The 19,192-nt window shown below is 38.6% G+C and overlaps 3 protein-coding genes across 5 annotated transcripts in view; 1 reads left to right on the plus strand and 2 right to left on the minus strand.

Annotated features, from left to right (window-relative positions):
* The window catches only part of alkbh1 (alkB homolog 1, histone H2A dioxygenase), a 21,546-nt gene extending 21,175 nt beyond the window's left edge, over positions 1 to 371 (minus strand). For 2 of the 3 annotated variants that reach the window (XM_008118779.3, XM_003214426.4), the window contains exon 1: positions 200 to 370. In XM_008118779.3, the coding sequence (XP_008116986.2) occupies positions 200 to 331 (132 nt within the window). In that variant the 5' untranslated portion in view covers positions 332 to 370. Of the gene's footprint in view, positions 1 to 199 lie in introns of all 3 variants that reach the window. The other variant, XM_008118719.3, reaches the window with a different exon arrangement.
* Positions 355 to 5,921, plus strand: slirp (SRA stem-loop interacting RNA binding protein). The gene is made up of 4 exons (XM_008118840.2): positions 355 to 513; positions 3,825 to 3,883; positions 5,176 to 5,283; positions 5,778 to 5,921. Exons 1-4 carry the CDS (start codon positions 441 to 443, stop codon positions 5,850 to 5,852), a joined length of 315 nt encoding a protein of 104 aa, XP_008117047.1. The 5' UTR covers positions 355 to 440; the 3' UTR covers positions 5,853 to 5,921.
* The window catches only part of snw1 (SNW domain containing 1), a 22,914-nt gene continuing 9,570 nt past the window's right edge, over positions 5,849 to 19,192 (minus strand). The window contains exons 4-14 of the mRNA XM_003214366.4: positions 15,651 to 15,746; positions 15,462 to 15,568; positions 14,764 to 14,868; positions 14,602 to 14,671; positions 12,909 to 12,974; positions 11,533 to 11,649; positions 10,988 to 11,129; positions 10,495 to 10,591; positions 8,868 to 8,985; positions 6,649 to 6,815; positions 5,849 to 6,567 (exon numbers count right to left, since the gene is read on the minus strand). Coding sequence (XP_003214414.1) covers positions 6,369 to 6,567; positions 6,649 to 6,815; positions 8,868 to 8,985; positions 10,495 to 10,591; positions 10,988 to 11,129; positions 11,533 to 11,649; positions 12,909 to 12,974; positions 14,602 to 14,671; positions 14,764 to 14,868; positions 15,462 to 15,568; positions 15,651 to 15,746 — 1,284 coding nt within the window. The 3' untranslated portion in view covers positions 5,849 to 6,368. The remainder of the gene's footprint in view (positions 6,568 to 6,648; positions 6,816 to 8,867; positions 8,986 to 10,494; positions 10,592 to 10,987; positions 11,130 to 11,532; positions 11,650 to 12,908; positions 12,975 to 14,601; positions 14,672 to 14,763; positions 14,869 to 15,461; positions 15,569 to 15,650; positions 15,747 to 19,192) is intronic.

Below are 19,192 nucleotides of genomic sequence, written 5' to 3' on the forward strand. Positions count from 1 at the left end.
GAGTTTAGAAACACTGATAAGGGAAATCTTCCTTAAGACCCGTTACCATGGAGACAGGCTGAAACGAGGCCTAGAGCAAGTCCTTCAAAGCAGGCACCCTGGAAGTAAGCGCTACCATGGAGGCAGGCTGAAACGAGGCCTAGTGTCAGTAAGTCGTTTAAGGCAGGCACCCTGGAGGAGAGAGGGGAGCCAGGTTTACCTGCTGCGAGGCTGGCCTCGAGAAGTCAATCACCCCCGCCGCGTCGGGGCCCTCCCACCGCCTGTAGAAGCGAAAGAGCCGGCGGAAGGCGTCCTCCTCACCACGCGCGGCAGTAGCAGCCCTCCCCGCCATCTTGACGCTCAGTCCTGGGAGCGTCCGCGCACTTAGCGGAAGAGGCGGGGCTTGCCTCACATTGGTTGAGCGGTCGACAGGGCGAATTCTTTCCTCGGCCGGTATCAAGATGGCGGCGGGAGGGACTTCTCGACGCGTCTTCGAAATCTTCGTGGCTCGGGTGCCCTGGACCTCGGCGAGTAGTGAGTGCGAAGCGGGGAAGGGTTATTTTACCGTGTTGTTGAAGGCTTTCATGGCCGGAATCACTGGGTTGCTGTGAGTCTTTCGGGCTGTATAGCCATGCTCCAGAAGCTTTCTCTCCTGACGTTTCGGCCACATCTGTGGCGGGCATCGTTAGAGGTTGTGAGATATCATCTGAGGATGCCTGCCAGAGATGTGGCCGAGACGTCAGGAGAGAAAACTTCTGAAACACGGCCATACAGCCCGAAAGACTCACAGCAACCCAACTCTTTGTCTGTTTGAGGCAAGTGTTAATGTAGTAATTGGTCACTTTGATTAGCATTGAATGGCTTTGCATCTTCAAGGACTGGCTGCTTACTGCCTGGGGGGAGCTGAACAAACTCTGACTACCAATTTTTTAAAAACCCTAAAATCAGGACAATAAATAAAGACCAATACTCGGATAACAGGGAATTCCAAACATGAAACAATCAGGGCCAGCTAACACCTCCCAACAAAAGGATTCCCCAGGCAGTAAGCAGCCAGTCCTTGAGCTGCAAGATCAATAAATGCTAATCAAGGTAACCGATTGCTACATAACACTTCCTTCAAACATACAAGAGTTCTTTCTCTCAACCTATATCCACAGATATATAAACCCCTCTTGCCTAGTTTTCAACAAACCTCAGAACCTCTGAGGATGCCTGCCATAAATGCAGGCAAAACATCAAGAGAGAATGCTTCTGGAACATGGCCATACAGCCTGGAAAACTCACAGCAACTCGGTTATTCTACCCTTCTGTGTTGTGGTGTGTCTCGCTCAATGCCTTGGAGATGGCTTCACATGGGAAGACGGTCCCTCTTTTGAACCTACATTGTTTCCTGTGTTCCGATTGTTGCATCTCTCCCTCTGTGACCAGGATGTTATAAATACGTTCTCTTCTCCCATATCCTAAACTACAATACTCGTTAAACCAGGCCTGGGCACATTGGGCCTTCCCTCCAGGTGTTCTGGACTTCCACAATTCCTAATAGCCTCAGACCCCTTCCTTTTGCTTAAGCGGCTGAGGGGGAAAAGGGAAAGGCTTGAAGCAGTTAGAAATTGTGGGAGTTGAAGTCCGAAACACCTGGAGGGCCCAAGTTTGCCCATGCCTGTCTTAAACCAATTTCTCTTTCAGCCTGACCTTCCTCACAGAGTTTTTGTGGGACTTAAACTGGAGAAGAGTACAGCCCTATGGCCTATGCTTGTTGGGAGGAAGATGGGATAGGAAAGGAAATAGTTTACATATGAAAGTACTGTGATTGCCCTACCCAATTGGTCCTACCCAATTTGTGTAGGGGTTGCACAGTAATTTGGATAAAAGTCACGCTTGTATGTGTAATGTAAGAAAACAAAATTTTCTCATTATTTACTTTTATATTTTTGTATGGAAGCTTCCACTGTAGGAAATGTGTCATGTCCTTCCTTTTGGGGATGCATAGAATTGGGGTTCTTGCATTACACTTCTAAAAGATAACTTTGAATACAAAGTTTATGTATGTTGGGTTGCTGTGAGTTTTCCGGGCTGTATGGCCATGCTCTAGAAGCATTCTCTTCTGGCATTTCACCCACATCTATTTCAGGCAACCTCAGAGGTTGTGAGGTCTGTGGAAAACTAGACAAGAGGGATTTATATATCTGTGGAAAGTCCAGGGTTTGAGGTGTTAATGCAGCAGTTGATCACCTAGAATAGCCTTGTAGTTTCAAGGCCTGTCTGCTTCCTACCTGGGGAAATCCTTTATTGGGAGGTGTTAGCTGGCCCTGATTGTTTCATGTCTGGAATGCCCGTTTTCAGAGTGTTGTTCTTTATTTATTGTCTTGATTTTAGAGTTTTTTTAATACTGGTAGCCAGATTTTGTTCATTTTCATGGTTTCCTCCTTTGTGTTGAAATTGTCCACATGCTTGTGGATTTCAGTGGCTTCTCTGTGTAGTCGGACATGGTCCAGCATTTCTGTGTCCTCAAATGGTAGTTGTTTGAGTGGTCCAGTATTTCTGTGTTCTCAAATAATATACTGTGTCCAGGGTGGTTCATCAAGTGCTCTGCTATGGCTGACATCTCTGGTTAAGTCTGCAGTGCCTTTCATGTTTCTTCATTCGTGTTTGGGTGCTGCATTTGGTGGTCCATATGTAGACTTGTAGTATACGGTAGACTCCTGCAGAAGTGAGAGGATCCCTCTTGTCTTTTGCTGAACATAGCATTTGTAGGATTTTCTTAATGGGTCTGTAGATAGTTTATAGGTTGTGTTTCTTCATCAGCTCCCCTATGTGGTCAGTGGTTCCCTTGATGTATGGTACAGCATGATTGTAATTTGAATTTGAAGTTTTCCTTCTTTTCCAGGAAGCAATAATGTAGTTATTCTGGTTATATTTATTTACAGCACTCTATGTTTCTAACCTACCTTCTTCCTTGGAGCAGATAGTGTTCATAGATGCTCCAAATAATTTCTCATTTCACCCCTGAAAGCACTGGGCAAGCATGCAATTTTAAAATCTGTATGTGAATGTGATTATGTTTCAATTGGCTGCTATTTGTATATGCCCTTGTATGCCATTTAGAGTGCTATACAGCAGTGTTTCTAAAAGGCTGGTCATCCAGGTGTTTTGGACTTCAGCTCCCAAAATCCCAACCAATTTACCACCTGTTAGGAATTGTGGGAGCTGAAGTCCAAAACACCTGGAGGAGCAGAGTCTGAAAAACACTGCTTTAGATTATTTTTAAAATATTTTTTTTGTCTCATGATGTTAGAAAACAGGTGTTTATGGGAAAGTGGTTTCAAAATATAATGAAAATGCTTAGATTGTCATTTGTCTATGGTGGCAGCTATAAATATTGCAAGTCATGGTTTGGTATCCATTCAGATGGATTGTGTAAGGTCCATGTTAGGATTATATCTAAGGAAAAAACTTGTGTTCAGCTGTTTATTTCTATGAGGATAAGTATTTTATAATTGTGCAGAGAAGTTCAAGGTGTAGTGGCCTGAACACATAATATCCTTGAGTAGCTGAAGCATTTCTCCCCATATGGGAATGGTCGCCACTGAGATCTAAGCTATCATTTCTTTTCATTTTTTAAGGCCAAAGAGTTGTTCCTATTGATATTTCCTAAAAGCTTCCTACATAGCATCACTTGGAAGAAATTTAAAGCCCAGTCAATCTCAGGTGCTCAGAGCACTGCTTACTGCTTTTGCTTCCTGGTGTCATTATTCTAGTGAGGCCCAGTGTTGTCTTGTAAACATTTATATAATTCTGAATAGCAGAGTGCCTTGACTATTTCTACTCTCCTGTTTTTGCAGATGACCTAAGGGAATATTTTGCTCAATTTGGCACTGTGAGAAAATGCTTATTGCCATTTGTAAGTATTATTGCCAGTAATTATAACCAAGATGAAATATTGTTTAATTGTAAAAAATATTAAACTTAAGGGGTTCCATCCAGTGTTATGAGGATGGGCATTCTCCAAAATGTCCTGTGTGGGTCTACATATACACATACAAGCATATCTCAGTTAGTAAAGTCTCTGACAAACAAGCACCTTTTTATAGTATTTATAAGCCTGAGCAACAACTTAAATTTTTTATCTATCTAGAAGGTTTTTATTAGCAGCATTGACACTAGAAGGATGGTAAAGGCAGACTAGAGAGACACAGGCTGTTGATGTTGGGTTGCAGCAGGGTGTCTGCAATAAACAGTACAATGAAGCTTGTGTTGGGAAAGTATTGAATTCTGTCGTAGTGAATCCTGTTGCAGCTTGCATGCCTGCCTACAGGAGGCAAGGTAAACCACAGCTGTTTCCAGAATCTCTTACTGAGCAAACATGATAAGAAAAATAGGAAGAAATTTTGCTATGACTCAAGGATTAGTCAACAATAAAACTTAGGGCCATGTAAAAAACACATATTTTAATCTCCTGTTAAAAGTAAATAGTGGGAGCACACATAGGAAGGGCAAAAGAGATGAACTGCTTATTTAATGGTTTACATTACAATGTGTGTGTGCAAAATGTTGATAAGAAAAGGAATACAACGAGGTAAAATAATCCCACTCCCATCCCATTAACCCTCCATTGCTCAAAGTGGAGAAAGAAAGGTAGCCCTCCCCTCCTTTTTCAGCCCAAGTTGTATTCAGCAGTAGTGTTGAGGAACCTGAAGGATGCAATATGTCTGCTATTTTGGACACCTGAGGTGAGGTGTTATCTTGTGGGAGCCCTAAATTGCACTTCCTCAAGTTCCCAAAATGGCAAGGAGTATAGAGCTCATCAAGCCAATGTGGTCATCATCTGTTTTCAGCCTTTTCCCCTCAATTATTTGGGTCAGTGTTTTTTGGGTTTTTTTTTGCTTACTTATACAAGTCTCTATATATGGTATAATTGGTAGAAGCCATTTCCCCACCCTTTTACCATTCCAACTGTGATTGGAACTGGCATTGTATTATCACTTCATGTCTCCACTTAAAGGGGTTAAGCATTTTTCTTCATGTTTGTATGCATTTGAGATTCTTGGGCAAGAAAATTGACCATTTTGTAAGAGGGTGGCATGTTAGATAAGGGTCACATTTTCCCAGCTTGATGTAGTTATAGAATTTATAAAGTTTAAATATTGATATATATCAATGAAGTTAATCAAATTAGTATGTCTTGCCTAATAGGATAAAGAAACAGGATTCCACAAAGGTTTTTGTTGGGTTGGATTTTCTACAGAAGAAGGCCTCAAAAATGCCTTGCAGAAGGACTCGCATATTCTAGAAGGGGTTAAGGTGAGAGATTTGCTGTTGTAGATCCTAACCATATTCTGTTTTAATCAGCAGTTAAGTGTGTCACTATAATAAGAGTGAGCTGGACAGCGTGGCTGTTCTTCATGTCAAATATTCTTTTACATTTTGTATATGAAACTTTAAATATAATCTATTTTTGTAGTAAAAATGATAGTTAAATGGCTTCATAATATTGTATGTGTCGCTTCACTTAATTCTAGAATCTGTGCCTGAAAATTATATAGCAGCAATTTTGGACAGGACAGCTTTATAAGCATTTAAAAAAATCTTTTTATGAGAATCTGCATTAGTAAACATACTACATATTCTTTCACCTAGAACAAGTAGTTCATTACGATGTTTTATGAAGATTTTCTTTTGTCTTGAGCAGAACATTTCCTTAAAAGTGATTTAATTTTGAAGCTTAAAATTGTAATAAATTTAAATGGTTACTGTTTTCTTGTCTTGTGACCAATTATGTTTTTTAAATATTTCAGCTTGAAGTTAAGCACCAAAGAAGTAGAGGTATTCCAGGCCAACGTTCAGAACGAAGCATTGTGGACATCAGTTAAAGGAAGGGAGACTTTATTTCACTGCCATGTAAAGAAACAAAAATAAACTTGGATATGTATTAATCTCAATTGAAAGAATCCAGCTGTTTCTATAAGCTTAAGATAAACTATACAATCACAGCAGAGCAAGGAAAGCACAGTACCCATCCCCCTTTCACATAAAATTCAGCAGAAGCAGGGCACACTATGTACATGGAGGGTGCTATCAAGTGGAATAAGCAGCTTTGACTAAGAATAGGGTACATCAAGCAGCATATTCCAAACCTAACACAAGAGAACAGCTCAGCCTGTGTTCAAAACAAAGAATGGCACAGCTAGATCTCAAAATACAGAACCTATATAATTCAGTGGTCCAATTTCCCTTTTATCTTTTGTTCTTCAGATTAAATTGACTTGCTATCCTCATCACGCATTACACCCACCACACAGGAGCTGTGATTAAGACAACCCCGTCTAGGATAGTTCTGAATGTTCAAAGTTGTAAATTCGGACACACTACTCACAGGAAACAGTTCCTTACTCTTTTCTTCTCTTCTTGCCTTCATGCTCATGTTCTTTAGGGCGGCTACTATCAGAAGGCCGTTTTGAGCCTCCGTGCTGTTTCGCTTCCTCCAAGAATTTGTCCAGACCAAAGGGATCTTCCTCAAACTGAACTGGTCCTTCTCGCCCTCTTTGTCTGCGATCTGAGCCAGAAAATTCCTTATCAGGAACAAACCTGTGACAGACAAGAAGATGCAGTATAGTAGTTGTAAACACAGAATTTCTAAAACTTCTGTTTTAATGCCTGTCTTTGTACCTGTTTGTAGTTTTTATCCGTGTCTCCAGATCATCTCCATACATATCCTTATCCACATTTTTACTAGGCCGGTAGATATTTTGAGCCATGTCTTTACCACTTCTCCAGGGTTGGTCATAAACATTGTAAATTTCATCTTCTCCTCCAGCAAAGCCGCTGTCCATACCCTAACAGAGTACAAAAGCATTTTATATTAATAGGATATAAGCCTGAACAAGTTCTTAACGAATCAACCTTGCTACAACCCTTTGGTCCCATCCTGGAAGACATGCAAGATGTAAATTCAATTAAAAAATAAAATGGACTACATTAGATTTCGACCAGGGTATTTGCTGGAAGGACAGACTATTCTTCTAAAAGTCTGGTCAGGACCAGTTAGGTTTGAGGAACTTTTCCTATTTTTCTCTGCAAAGATTCAGAACAATGCATTTTTAAAAAAGATCAGAACTATGCAGGAAAAAACCCCCAGAAGAGGTCTTGATGTAGATGTTCTGCTAAAACTTGCATGGTATGCAGTACAACACTGCTATCTCTTGTGCCCTTTCCACTAGAGTAACAATGAATGAAAGACCTTAAATAACTTATTGCATGCCAAGTAATTTCTGATTTAATGCAATCCTAAGAGGAAGCTATTAGGGTTTTTCTTGGCAAACTTTGTTGAAAGGGTGTTGCCTTTCCTTTCATCTGAGGATGAGAGTGTGTCTTACCCAGGGCCAGATATAATTCAGCCCTGGTTTCCAGGGTTGTAGTCCAATACCATGTTGATTGTAAAAGGTCTAACTTCCCTGTTTTGCAATGTAACTAATTCTTTAGTGTTAAATGGAGAAGCAACAATGCATGATTCAACTGCTGGTTTGAAGTGCTTCTGCCCCATGCTGTGTTAATAGCTGCTGATATAATTAAGTGAATAGGGTGAGTGTTCTATAGCAGAGGCCAGTACGTCAAGCTTTTAAAAACAAGAATGTAGATTTTCTCTGAGAAATAAGAAAGAAAACAGTTCCTATAAAAATTCCTGTGTAAGCAGCTATTATCAACATTATTATTATACTTATTTATACCCCGCTTTATCTCCCTGAAGGGGACCCAAAGCAGCTTAACAAAATGTTAGCACAGCATTTAAAATATACAAGTATTGAAACAGAATTAAATATAAACAAATAGATAGATAACCATTTGGTCTTACAACTATACCAATTGGTTTTTAAAAGTAACTTTCTAAGCTCTGGCCTCCATCAGAGTTGTATTTCAGGCACTCCCATTTCTCCACTTTGAAAACTACTATTATAGTAAGTCCAAAACTTGTCATCAGTGACAAGAATTCTGCAGGGGGCTGTTAACTGCAACAAACACAGCTTGCTCAGTGTCATCCCTGTCCTGGTATCTTCGACAGTGGATTATGGCTTTTCCTTGAGAATTAGAATTTCCTGAGTATAAGCATCCAAAACTGAATTCCCATCTCCACACTACTTGCTGCATCTAAAATACAATTTATTTATTTATTTATTTATTTACAGTATTTATATCCCGCCCTTCTCACCCCGAAGGGGACTCAGGGTGGATCACATTATATACATATAGGGCAAACATTCAATGCCCATATACACATAGAACAGAGACAGACGCAGAGGCAATTTAACCTCCTCCTGAGGGGATGTTCGATTCTGGCCACAGGGGGGAGCAGCTGCTTGATCATCCACTGTGACGGCACTTCCTCATTCCAACATCGTAAATTAATTAAATATGCCTCCCCACTTTATAAGTGGTACCTTATTTCCTACTTGATAGATGCAACTATCTTTCGGGTTGCTGGGTCAACCTAGTAATTGACGGGTGCTCACCCCGCCACGGGCTGGCCTCGAACTCGTGACCTCATGGTCAGAGTGATTTATTGCAGCAGGCTGCTCACCAGCCTGCGCCACAGCCTGGCCCCACTTAACACTTACTGGTGAAATTTTCATTGTACAGCCTGGTTGTATAAATGTTAACTTGTTAAAAGTACTGAGAATTATAGGCACTGGGTTAAGCTACTGCTTTTAAAACCCATGGACACTGAATTTTAAACTGAACTAGCTGTAGAAATATAGGCTGTTCTGTTTGTACCCTTTCTTAAAAGGTTTATTCTCAACAAGCAAGATTGGCTATATATTTGGGGGGGGGGGGGGGGACAGAGTTAAAGAACTTCAATATATCTCCATACAACAATGGAAGAGGTTGCTTACCTTACTTTGGTTGAAGAGCCTCTGATCATACTGAACCTCATTAGATGTCCGAGGATTAGGAACACCCAAAGCGATGACTTCACTAATATCTCTGTTCTCATTCCTTTGTAGTTTTGACCTGGATACACAATACTGTATGTTAGATTTGTTGTTCTGTGCCTTAAAGTAATTTCCAATATGTGGCAATCCTACTGGCAAGGTTTTCTTCACATTTGTTCAGAGGAAGGTTCAGTTTCATTAATATATACACATGAAATAAGCTGTAACATTAACTCTTGATTTGTTTATATTCTGAAAAGGAGAGGATTTTGCATTTGTCTTTAATGAGATATACTGCAGGGAAGTCATACTGGGTTACTAGAACTAAATGTTTAGATCACACAAGGGATAATTTCACTTGTTCCTCAAGAAGCTAGCCTCCCCTATCTCATAACAAGCTGCTTCTGAAAGTGTCCAAAATCGCTTGGCTTTTTTTTTTTTGGGGGGGGGGGGCGACGACGACGACATAATTTTTCAGAAACTGCACCAACTTAGAAGTTTTAGACTCAAAAAGAGTTTCAAGTTTTTAGCTTTCATCATCAGAAAATTACTGTGAAATGAACTGCTCAAGTAGGTACAATTCTGTAGTGCAAAATAACTTTAGATTACATGCTCAGAAATTGTGGGATATGCTGTATTTCAATGCACAAGTGTTGCATTTTATTATACTGCCAGCTGAGGGAAACCCTGTAGCTGCAAAGCTGCCCACCTGCCTACCAACGAGAGTTACGAGGCTGCAGCTCTTGCTGGGCACCTCTCCGCTTTGAGTTTTAGAGGGATTTCTTGGCCCCTTGCATAATAGTCACACCCGTGAACTACAGGGAAAACTAAAATCCCCAATCCAGGGCCCCAAAAAGGGGTGTGTGATTATTATGTGTCAAAATACAGGTAGGTACTCTATAAATTTTTCCGGATGTAAGCCTGCTTATGAAAGGAATGACTAATAGACTGGGATTCTAATTTAAATCTAAGAAAAAGAAACTTAAAATGTAATATTGTTCATTCAACCATAAAGACAGAGTGAACTAATAAAATAGTCTATATGGGGGCAAAGATCATGTCACGTTTAAGCAGCAGCTCCTTAGTCAGGTATCATTCCTGCCACAAGTTGGTGTGTATGTAATGACACTTTATGCTGCTTTCTCAGATGTTACTTTCCTTGTCCATCACAGGAAGATTTTTTTTCTTTTGAGCTGAAACATTTCTAGAATTCAGTTAATGTGTGGGCAATGTAATGCTTAACTGTATGTCTTTGGATCTTCCTCTGTGATAGGTAAAGAATAAATGAGGAATCAGTTGTATATAGAGTATTTGCCTCAATGCTTCATTTGAAGGCTTCCTTCCAAATATACCACAGGAAGTAAAATATATATATATATTCATGCACAAGTACCGACATTCTCTGAAGGCACATTGCTGTCAGTTTCTTAATGATACGGGCACAGTTCACTGAAAAAGTCACTGTACAACAAAAATGCAGGTTACTGAGCAGCTATATCATAGCTAATGCTGAATATTAGTCTACAAGTGTTCTCCTTTCCTTTATGTTGGGTTAAGTGTCAGTTGTACAGGAATTGAATGATGCTACCTTTTGTCAGGTGCTGCTCTGGAAAGATTCCTGTCATGCTGTCTCTCTTTTCTTCTGTCATGTCTGATTTCATCACGTTCTCTGGCTTCTCCATCCTCTGCAAGTACATTTGACATTCAAAATTATACACAGCCATCTCTATGTGCATTGTTTATTAAGAAGTATCACCGTGGAAACCGGACAAAATATTCACTAAATGAAGATCTAACATTTTGACTTCTATACAAAATTAGACTAGGTATGTTTTTCTGGCTCAGCAACTTAAATGAAGAAATATTGTATATGTGTCAGAAAGATATAAAGGCTGTGCACCTACTTGTGGGTCAGTAAATTACACGGAACTTGTTTCCATAGAATCATTCTACAAATGGTGTGAAGAGCATCACATATGCAGTGATAATGATAAAACAAAAACAGCAATTTTCCTGAAAATTGCAGTTGAAGCCTCATGAATATGTTATGAGTACAGAACAAAGGGACTAGACAGCAATACCTTTTTCCACATGTGTTTTGATTCCAGCTCTTCGCTCCCTGGCCTTTTGTGCCATTTCTCTGAGTTTCTCTTCATGTTTTTCTTTTTCTTTCTGAGCCATCTTCCGCTCCACTTGGGCCCGCATCTCTACAGCTTCACGAGCCTGTTCAAATCAAAGAACAACAACTGTAATGATATCTGGCCTTTACATTTTCAGTTGCAAGATGGAAAATGTGCAACTCATAATCAATAGCATTAAGGTGTTTTCAACCAAGCAAAAATCTAGAGAACAACAGAGCATGAATTTAGAGACCCTGAAACATGAGTAAAGTAACTATGCAAAAAATTAAATGCTCCTCAGATTGGTTTCATGAAAAAAATATTCCCGAAGATGAATGCTGGAGAAGAAACTACCTCACAACCTCTGAGGATGCCTGCCATAGATGTGGGCGAAACGTCAGGAGAGAATACTTCTAGAACATGGCCATACAGCCCGGAAAACATACAACAACCCTGTGATCCCGGCCATGAAAGCCTTCGACAACACGAAGAAACTATGGCTTGACCTTTCTGTCGGCGATGTAGAGTGCTTCAGCCAACTTGGCAAAGTTTTCATTGATGTGTACTGTCTGCAGTCCCCTGCCATCTGCAGCCAGACGTTTGTCCAGTGGAATTGTGTAACCCTGGAGCGAAGACAGATAAGACAGTTAATCACTGGGAAGACACATGGACTGTCAAGAAACCATGCCAAATCTTTACTTCCTATTAGAATGCTGCAGTAAACCTGTTTTCTGTGAAACCAAACAAGATGAAATATTAATTTTAGCTACTAGTTTCTGACAAATAATAAAAGAAATGGACTGGCATACTAATAACATCATTTTGTAATATACATTGCATCCTATGAGTGGAATTAGTCAAAGTGTTGATAGCTGTTAATTTCATTGATTTTATATATACATTATGCAACTATTTTTCTCCCTAATTCTCCCCTACTAAAAAGAAATCAAAATAAGGAGGATCCTCTTCATGTGCTTCCCTTCCCCATTTGTCTGTTCAAATGATGTCTGCCTCAGTTTGCTTTCTTCTCTCCCGCTTCAGGGTCTGCTGCTGTCAGTCTTCAGGTTCCACCTAGAAATCTTTTTTCTTTTTTGACCATTGGTTACCAATGTTCTTTCTTGAACAATTGCTCGCAACTGATGGACTACACTGCATTTCATGGTCTTACAAACTTTCTAGTCAGAAGCTTCCAGCCAATCATATTCTTACTTGGTAGATTATAATGTTTACCTTACAACCAAACTTTACCAATATGGATTCCTTTACTAAGTATATAAAATAGAAATTTCTCTGATATCCTACTTCATCAGAAACAAAAAAGTGCAGCTTAACATTTATTAGTCTTTTAGTCAAACCTGTAAGCACTGTAACCTCAGGTCTAAATTGTTGACATGACACAGCATTGACAGCTTACAATTTGTGTACACTGGTTTTTTTTTGTTTACCTCACACACAAACATACAGCACCTGCAAATCTTACAAAGTTTGTGGTTAAGAAGAGATCTGAATCCAGTTCCTCTGGTCAAAATCCAACATATAAAATGACCAGAACACCACTTAAAGTATTTCCTTATGGTTCAAGCGCACCATGATAAAATTATTTATACTCTAAATGCATTAGTATTCTAGGTATTTTAAACACCTTCGTCTTTCCAACCACATTTCAACATTGCAAGATGGCAATATATTTTTTATCACAGTCTTGACTTTTTGTCATATTGACAGTCCTAACATACAAGAGAAGGAAAGCCAAACCTTATCATTGCAATCTTTATGAAAGAGCTGGTTCACTGAGCAAGAGTAGCCTTAACATTCAGGCTACAGATACTGTTTTAGCTTCCCAGCAGGATGGAATACTAAAAACTAATATTATGACAATTACCTTTGCATTTTTCCAGTTTGAAATGCAAGGAGGAATTTTCCATTCTTGTTGCTCCTTTACGGTCATCTGCACAGAGAAGATGTAAAGAATTTTTAGATTTTTACCAGTTGACAAAATATTCATTCCTATTCTGAAATACAGTAGGAGAGTAATCACAAAGTATAAATATAAATAACCATAAATAACACGAATGTCAACAGAACATAGTCCTTTTTTGTTAGAAACTGCCAGTAATTCAGAGTACAACCGCTGCATTTTAAAACTCTCCTAAACCTATGGAGCATCAATTCAAGCCACTACAAGTTGCAATGCCAGACACTTCTACACACTATCCCTTCCTAGTGAGTTCACATAAGTTGACTTTGAAAAGAGAATCTGATAGACTGATGTGTTAATTGACAAATTTAACCATATTGCCTCAATATCCAAGAAAACAACCAAGATTTACCATGCCAAGGTCTCCTTACCCTTTTCAATATAGCAACTACGACATCCCCAGTGTGGTTGCGCCATAAATTTCTATAAATGCCATGCTGTGGTGGGTGATTCACTTGTCACAACTACATCCTCGTGGCTGTCCAACACATCAATTAAATAGATTGATATCTGTATATCTGTGCATTGATGGGTAGCATTTAATGAATCAGGGCAAAAGGGGAAGTAGCTATACACAGGAAACTTGAAACGCTAATTTGTTGGCAAACCGTAGCTTCAGAAATTTCTGTTCAAGGTATCTACAACAGTTGTATTGTTGATTAAATTAATAAATCTAGATATTCTAAGCAAGAAAATAGAATGTTAACACATATTAATGATGTTTACATATTTGAAAGGATGCCATGTTGAAGATGGAACAATTTGCTTCAAAGACTACATTATGAAACAATGGATTCAAACTATGGTAAAGAGATTATGGAGACCTTTCAGATGATAAGAACTATTTGAGAGTAGAATATGCTTCCTCAGAGTGCAGTGGAATCTCCTCTTTCGGTAGCTTTTAAACAGATGCTGGAAGGCCATCTGTAGAGGGAGTGTTTTGTTTGTATGTCATGGGGTTGTATTGGATGGACCTTGTGGACATTTCTAACAATTCTATGACTCTGGTAGACTTGATCCCTTTCTGAGAATTCCTCATTTGTAATAGCTACCATACACTGGGTTAAACTCTTAATTAAACTTTCCACTATGACTCCCAAGACCCCTTTCTTGATTAGTCATTGCAAGCTCAGACCTCAGTCTGTTACTTGAAGTCAAGACCTTCTTTCCTTGTCAAATATTGACTTACACTGAAATATAGCTTATATTTTTTTGCCCCTTCATTTAGTTTGATGGGGCCCATCACAATCCTTTGAATTCTCAGCAACACAAATTATTTTGTACAATCCACACCAGATATTAAACGAATTCCAGATCATTTGTGTACAAGTTAAAACACTGGTGAGAAAGTGGTTAGGGGAACCCAATCCAATTATTACATTATGAGATCTTTTGTAATAGTGAGAACTCCAAGTAGTCACAAATGTTACTGATTTAACATCCTTTCCTCTAGTTACGTTTGCCTGTGATTTCCTAAAAGACGAGGAAAAAACAGTTTCCCCTGGATGACCCTCAGATTGTTTATGTGGCACAAAACTAAATACTCCAAACTGTATTGGAACTAAAAAGAGGGAGAAGAGAGCTGCAAAATCATTACCTTTCTGCTAGGAGAATGCATTACAGGAGCTGGAGGAGATGGTGGCCCACGAGGAATTTTCTTGTTGATCCTAACATGTAAAAATCATCGCATAATTAGGACTTTAAGTTCTTCATCACCCAATCCTCCATAATCAAAGCACCACTGATTTCAGAAACTCACTTAAACCTTGGTGGTTCCATTGGGTCCTTTTGCATCTCGACCATTCTAATAACTCTCTGTTTTGCACCAGAGTTGAAGGCCACACCCTGCTGTGATGGTGTATATCTGAAAAAGAAAAAATAGTTAATTATCAACCAGCAGTACAGAACTTCTTCCCATTAGGATTGTATTTTTTCTTATATTTGTTATTGCCAGCATGTCCTTTTCTTAAAAAGTATATACACCTTGAATGGGTGAAGTAGAATTGTTATGCTTTTGAAATGTGAACACATTGCCTAGAGAGCTCTGTTTCATTCACAGGACAGAATCTGATGTTCCTGTTCTTATCCAATGTTATAGATAATTAAAACATCTTTTCAGTGAGATGCTCTGTATTTCAAACTCATAGCTTCACTGACATACTTGTGCTATTCACATTTTACTGACCATAAAGACCATCATATATTTGTTAAGATTATGTTCATTACTAGAAGCAAGCAAGGTAGAAAATACATAACCTTACAGTTTAATCTGCACAGCCAAGTACATCATGTTTTCTGTAATAAGGCTAATATCACATTTCATTAAACAGCAATAAGATCTCAACATTCTCATGTAAGTCCTTGTGCTCTTAGATAATCATTGTTTTTCACTCACAAAACCCCTTATATTAAACTTTGACTGTATAAAGATGTAGACGATTTAAAAGTATTGAATACCGGATGTATTGAGCTGGAGCTAGTTTATCCGCTGCTCGGACCGGCATAGCTGCTGCAATTTTCTGAGAGACAGACTTTTCCAGGGCTACTCGGGTCTTTTCTGTAAGCTACAATCAGAAATATTACATTAAACATTTGGGTGGAAATGCCAATGGCTCCAATATTTATGTACATTACTGACTACAATACCTCTCTGACAGCTTCCTCATCAGGTCTTTGAAGTTCAGGGTCATCCACATTCATTACTTCTTTTGGAATCAGGTCTGTGTATTTGCTGTAAATGACCTGAAACAATGAAAACAGCATTAATGATGTAGGAATACAATAAAGGAAAGCAACAACAGGTCTCTGAAATTACAAAAATAAAAGAACTAGATGAACTTCCCAAAGCAGAACTATCAAATAGTGAAAGCCAAAGTTAGAAATATATAGACAATCCCCAGATAGGACTAAATCAAATTCTATTACTCTAGCCTAATATTCTTTCATGTTCACTTATAATAATGTTTTCCTGGTTTTTTGCTAGAAAAAGGTGATACTTTGCCATCATCCAAACTACCTTCCATGTTCCTAATCTCATAGTGAGACCAGCACTCTCTTTGAGTTACCTGAAACTTCAAACATCTTATTGAAACTTGAAACTGTGTTCCTTGCTGCAAAGAACAGTTTTCATACTGTCTTTCAAACCTGTTTAAGGTCAAAATGGATAATGATACTTCATGTCAGCAGTACATAACTCTGTGCTCCACACAGTAGTTAAAACTGTACGTAGATTTCCCCCCCCCCCCCCAAAAAAAAAAAAACCAATGTATCTACAGCTTCAAGAATGATTGGACTCTTTCTCCACATGAAAGCCAGATGGGTTTCTCTTCCACTTAGCAATGTTCCTAATTGTAGCAGCAGCCAATGTTTAAAGGCTTTCGTTTACCACAGCTTAATAAAACAGAGGTGATATCATGAATTACTATGTCGATCTTGGAAGTTTGGGAAACACTAGAATATATGAAGTTCATTTATACCAGATAATAGAAGCAGTAACATTGTATTACAATAACCAATTTGATTTATTACTGCCAAATAAAATATTTAGGTATGAAAACTGGAAAATTCCTCCCCAGTTTAAATTGGTGTAGCCACTAGCAAGTTACGGCTTCACCTGAATGAGATCCCTTTTCATTCGCAAGACTGCGGGGCATTTTCACATTCACCAGTTCTTACTACCCTCTTAAGTTCAACCATGATGATGAGAGCTGGTGATCTCAGAGGGAGAGAATAAAATGTAATTCAAACATCTGCAGAAGATGAGAGAATTTGTGAAAAGGATGTGTCTTTACTTAACTATAATCCAAAAAGTCCAAGAGTTTTACTCCTAAAGGCAGGGTAAAAATAATTCAAAATAAAACAAATCTGAAATATGAAGAGAATTAAAGGTGTTCATCAAAATCAATGTAAATCTTGCTAAACTAAAAGGATGTTCAGATAAACACATCAACCATTTTTAATTTACTTGAGAAGTAATGACTAAACAGTCTAGTAACTCGCTCTAAGTACTTTGTGAGGGATCACTGGCATTGTCTCAAAAATCCTTGAAACTAATAATTCTTAGCTTGTTAATACTTTTTTTTTTGCTTCAAAGCAGTAAACAGAGTACATTAGTTAACAACCTCTAGCGGTTGATTTGCAAGCAATACTAACCAACAATTTGTAAACAAAAATAATCAGTAATGAACCTGAAGATTTACATACTCCCACTTGCCCTTCCCATAACTGTGAGTAGTAGGTCAGAAGCCTTCAGGTCTATCTATCTTATCTTAAGCACAGTTCTCCTGTGTCATAAAATATGTGGTTATAATGAATGGATATTAATGGAAAAAGCAACCTTCAAACTGTGGTTTACAAAACAAAATTGTTGCCATAGCCATGGTCACAATTAACTACAGCTTAAGAGATTAATTTGGCACACTTGAACTATTAAATCTAACAGTTAATCAAATCATTACACCAAACTGTTACTACACTGGCTAGGGGTAGCTGCAGTAAAAACATTTGCACCCCACGGGATACGCTGAAAGCTCTATATCTGAGCATAAAACTGGTGGAATAGCAAGAAATATAAGATCTGTGGAAAGAGTCAGTATGCTGTTGTGTTTGAACATTGAACAGAATGTCTCTGGAGACCAGGATTTGAATCCTTGTTCAGCCAAGGAAACTCAGTGAATGATCTTGAGCAAGTCACATTCTCTCAGTCTCAGAGAAGCGGAGCCCCCGATGGCATAGTGGATTAAAGCCTGTGACTTGAAGGTTGGGTTGATTATCTGAAAGCTGCCAGGTTCGAATCCCACTTGGGGAGAGCGCGGATGAGCTCCCTCTATCAGCTCCAGCTCCATGCGGGGACATGAGAGAAGCCTCCCACAAGGATGATAAAAACATCAAAACATCTGGGTGTCCCCTGGGCAATGTCCTTGCAGACGGCCAATTCTCTCACACCAGAAGCGACTTGCAGTTTCAAGTCTCTCCTGACACGAAAAAAAGGTCTCAGAGAAAGGCAAAGAAAAACTTCATCTGAAGACATCTTGTCAAGAAAATCCTATGATAAGTTTGTCTTAGGGTTGCCATAAGTTCAAAATAACTTGAAGATACACAGCAACAATATAAAGAATATTGAAAGATGGAACCAAAATTTAAAAATGGAAAGATTAGCGAAGATGGAACCAAAATTTCAAATAAATGTTTGTTGGAAATGTCATCAAAAAGAAATAACTTTTTACTAGATGTGGTGGACATGTCCTAAAGCAAAAACATGGATTATAATTCATAAGAACATTGAAAACATCTTAAAAGTTAAAGTACCACTAGAGCCAGGAGCCTTTCTGTTGGGATTTACAAACTCAACACTACCAAAAAACATTCTGACACTCTTTTATACATAGTGACTGCAACAAGGATTCTTTATGCTTACTATTGGAAACAAGATGAAATTTCTACTCAAGATTTATGGATTACAAAAATGTTGGACATGGCAGAGATGGACAAACTGGCGAGGCTGATACAATCGCCAGATCCTTCCAAATTTGAAGAAGAATGACAGTCTTTTATTGAATAGTTCAAAGAATAAAAGAAAATGAAAATACTGGGTTTTTTTAACAACATTAAGGAAAAATTAGTGGTACAAGGATGTAGGAATAACAGGGGCAAAAAACAAGTTAGTAACAAGAATAACAGGATCCCTAATGATATCCAAGTGATCCTGGAAAGTTAATTTACCAGAGATAAGATTTATGAGGAAAACAATAGATTTTTTGATTATGAAGAAGACAGAAGAGACAGGGTAGGAAATGTTAGGGCTTTCTGTTTTCCATTCCTCAACTTTTCTATCTCCTTTATTTCACTGTACATCCACTTTTCCATCCTTCTGTTTTAGATTAGAAAATAAATGTTCTCTTTTTTCTCTTTTATTTTTTAACATCATAGAAACATTTTTGTATTAGATAACAATGGGAGAAGACAAAGATGTAAGATGTTAAAACACCCCTGTTCTATATCCACTCTTGTACCCCTCTCCATTCCTCATATATCTGCAATAAAAATTACATGGGAAAAAAGAATATTGATATTTCCCAGGGATCCAATAAAATAACACACATTTTTCTTTGTGGTCTTAGGGCCCACTACCAAAGGAACCTCTCTCCTAGGCCGCTGTGTCATTATTTGGCAAATGTTTGGTCTTGAAT

This window comes from Anolis carolinensis, chromosome 1 (genome assembly GCF_035594765.1).
Source record: "Anolis carolinensis isolate JA03-04 chromosome 1, rAnoCar3.1.pri, whole genome shotgun sequence".
Classification (NCBI taxonomy): Eukaryota; Metazoa; Chordata; class Lepidosauria; order Squamata; family Dactyloidae; genus Anolis; species Anolis carolinensis.

Excerpts from the sequence above, each read along its gene's own strand:
- slirp (XM_008118840.2), top strand. The coding sequence starts at position 441 with ATGGCGGCGGGAGGGACTTCTCGACGCGTCTTCGAAATCTTCGTGGCT. Across the intron at positions 3,884-5,175 it reads GAAAATGCTTATTGCCATTT|GATAAAGAAACAGGATTCCA; the intron begins GTAAGTATTATT and ends CTTGCCTAATAG. Across the intron at positions 5,284-5,777 it reads ATATTCTAGAAGGGGTTAAG|CTTGAAGTTAAGCACCAAAG; the intron begins GTGAGAGATTTG and ends TAAATATTTCAG.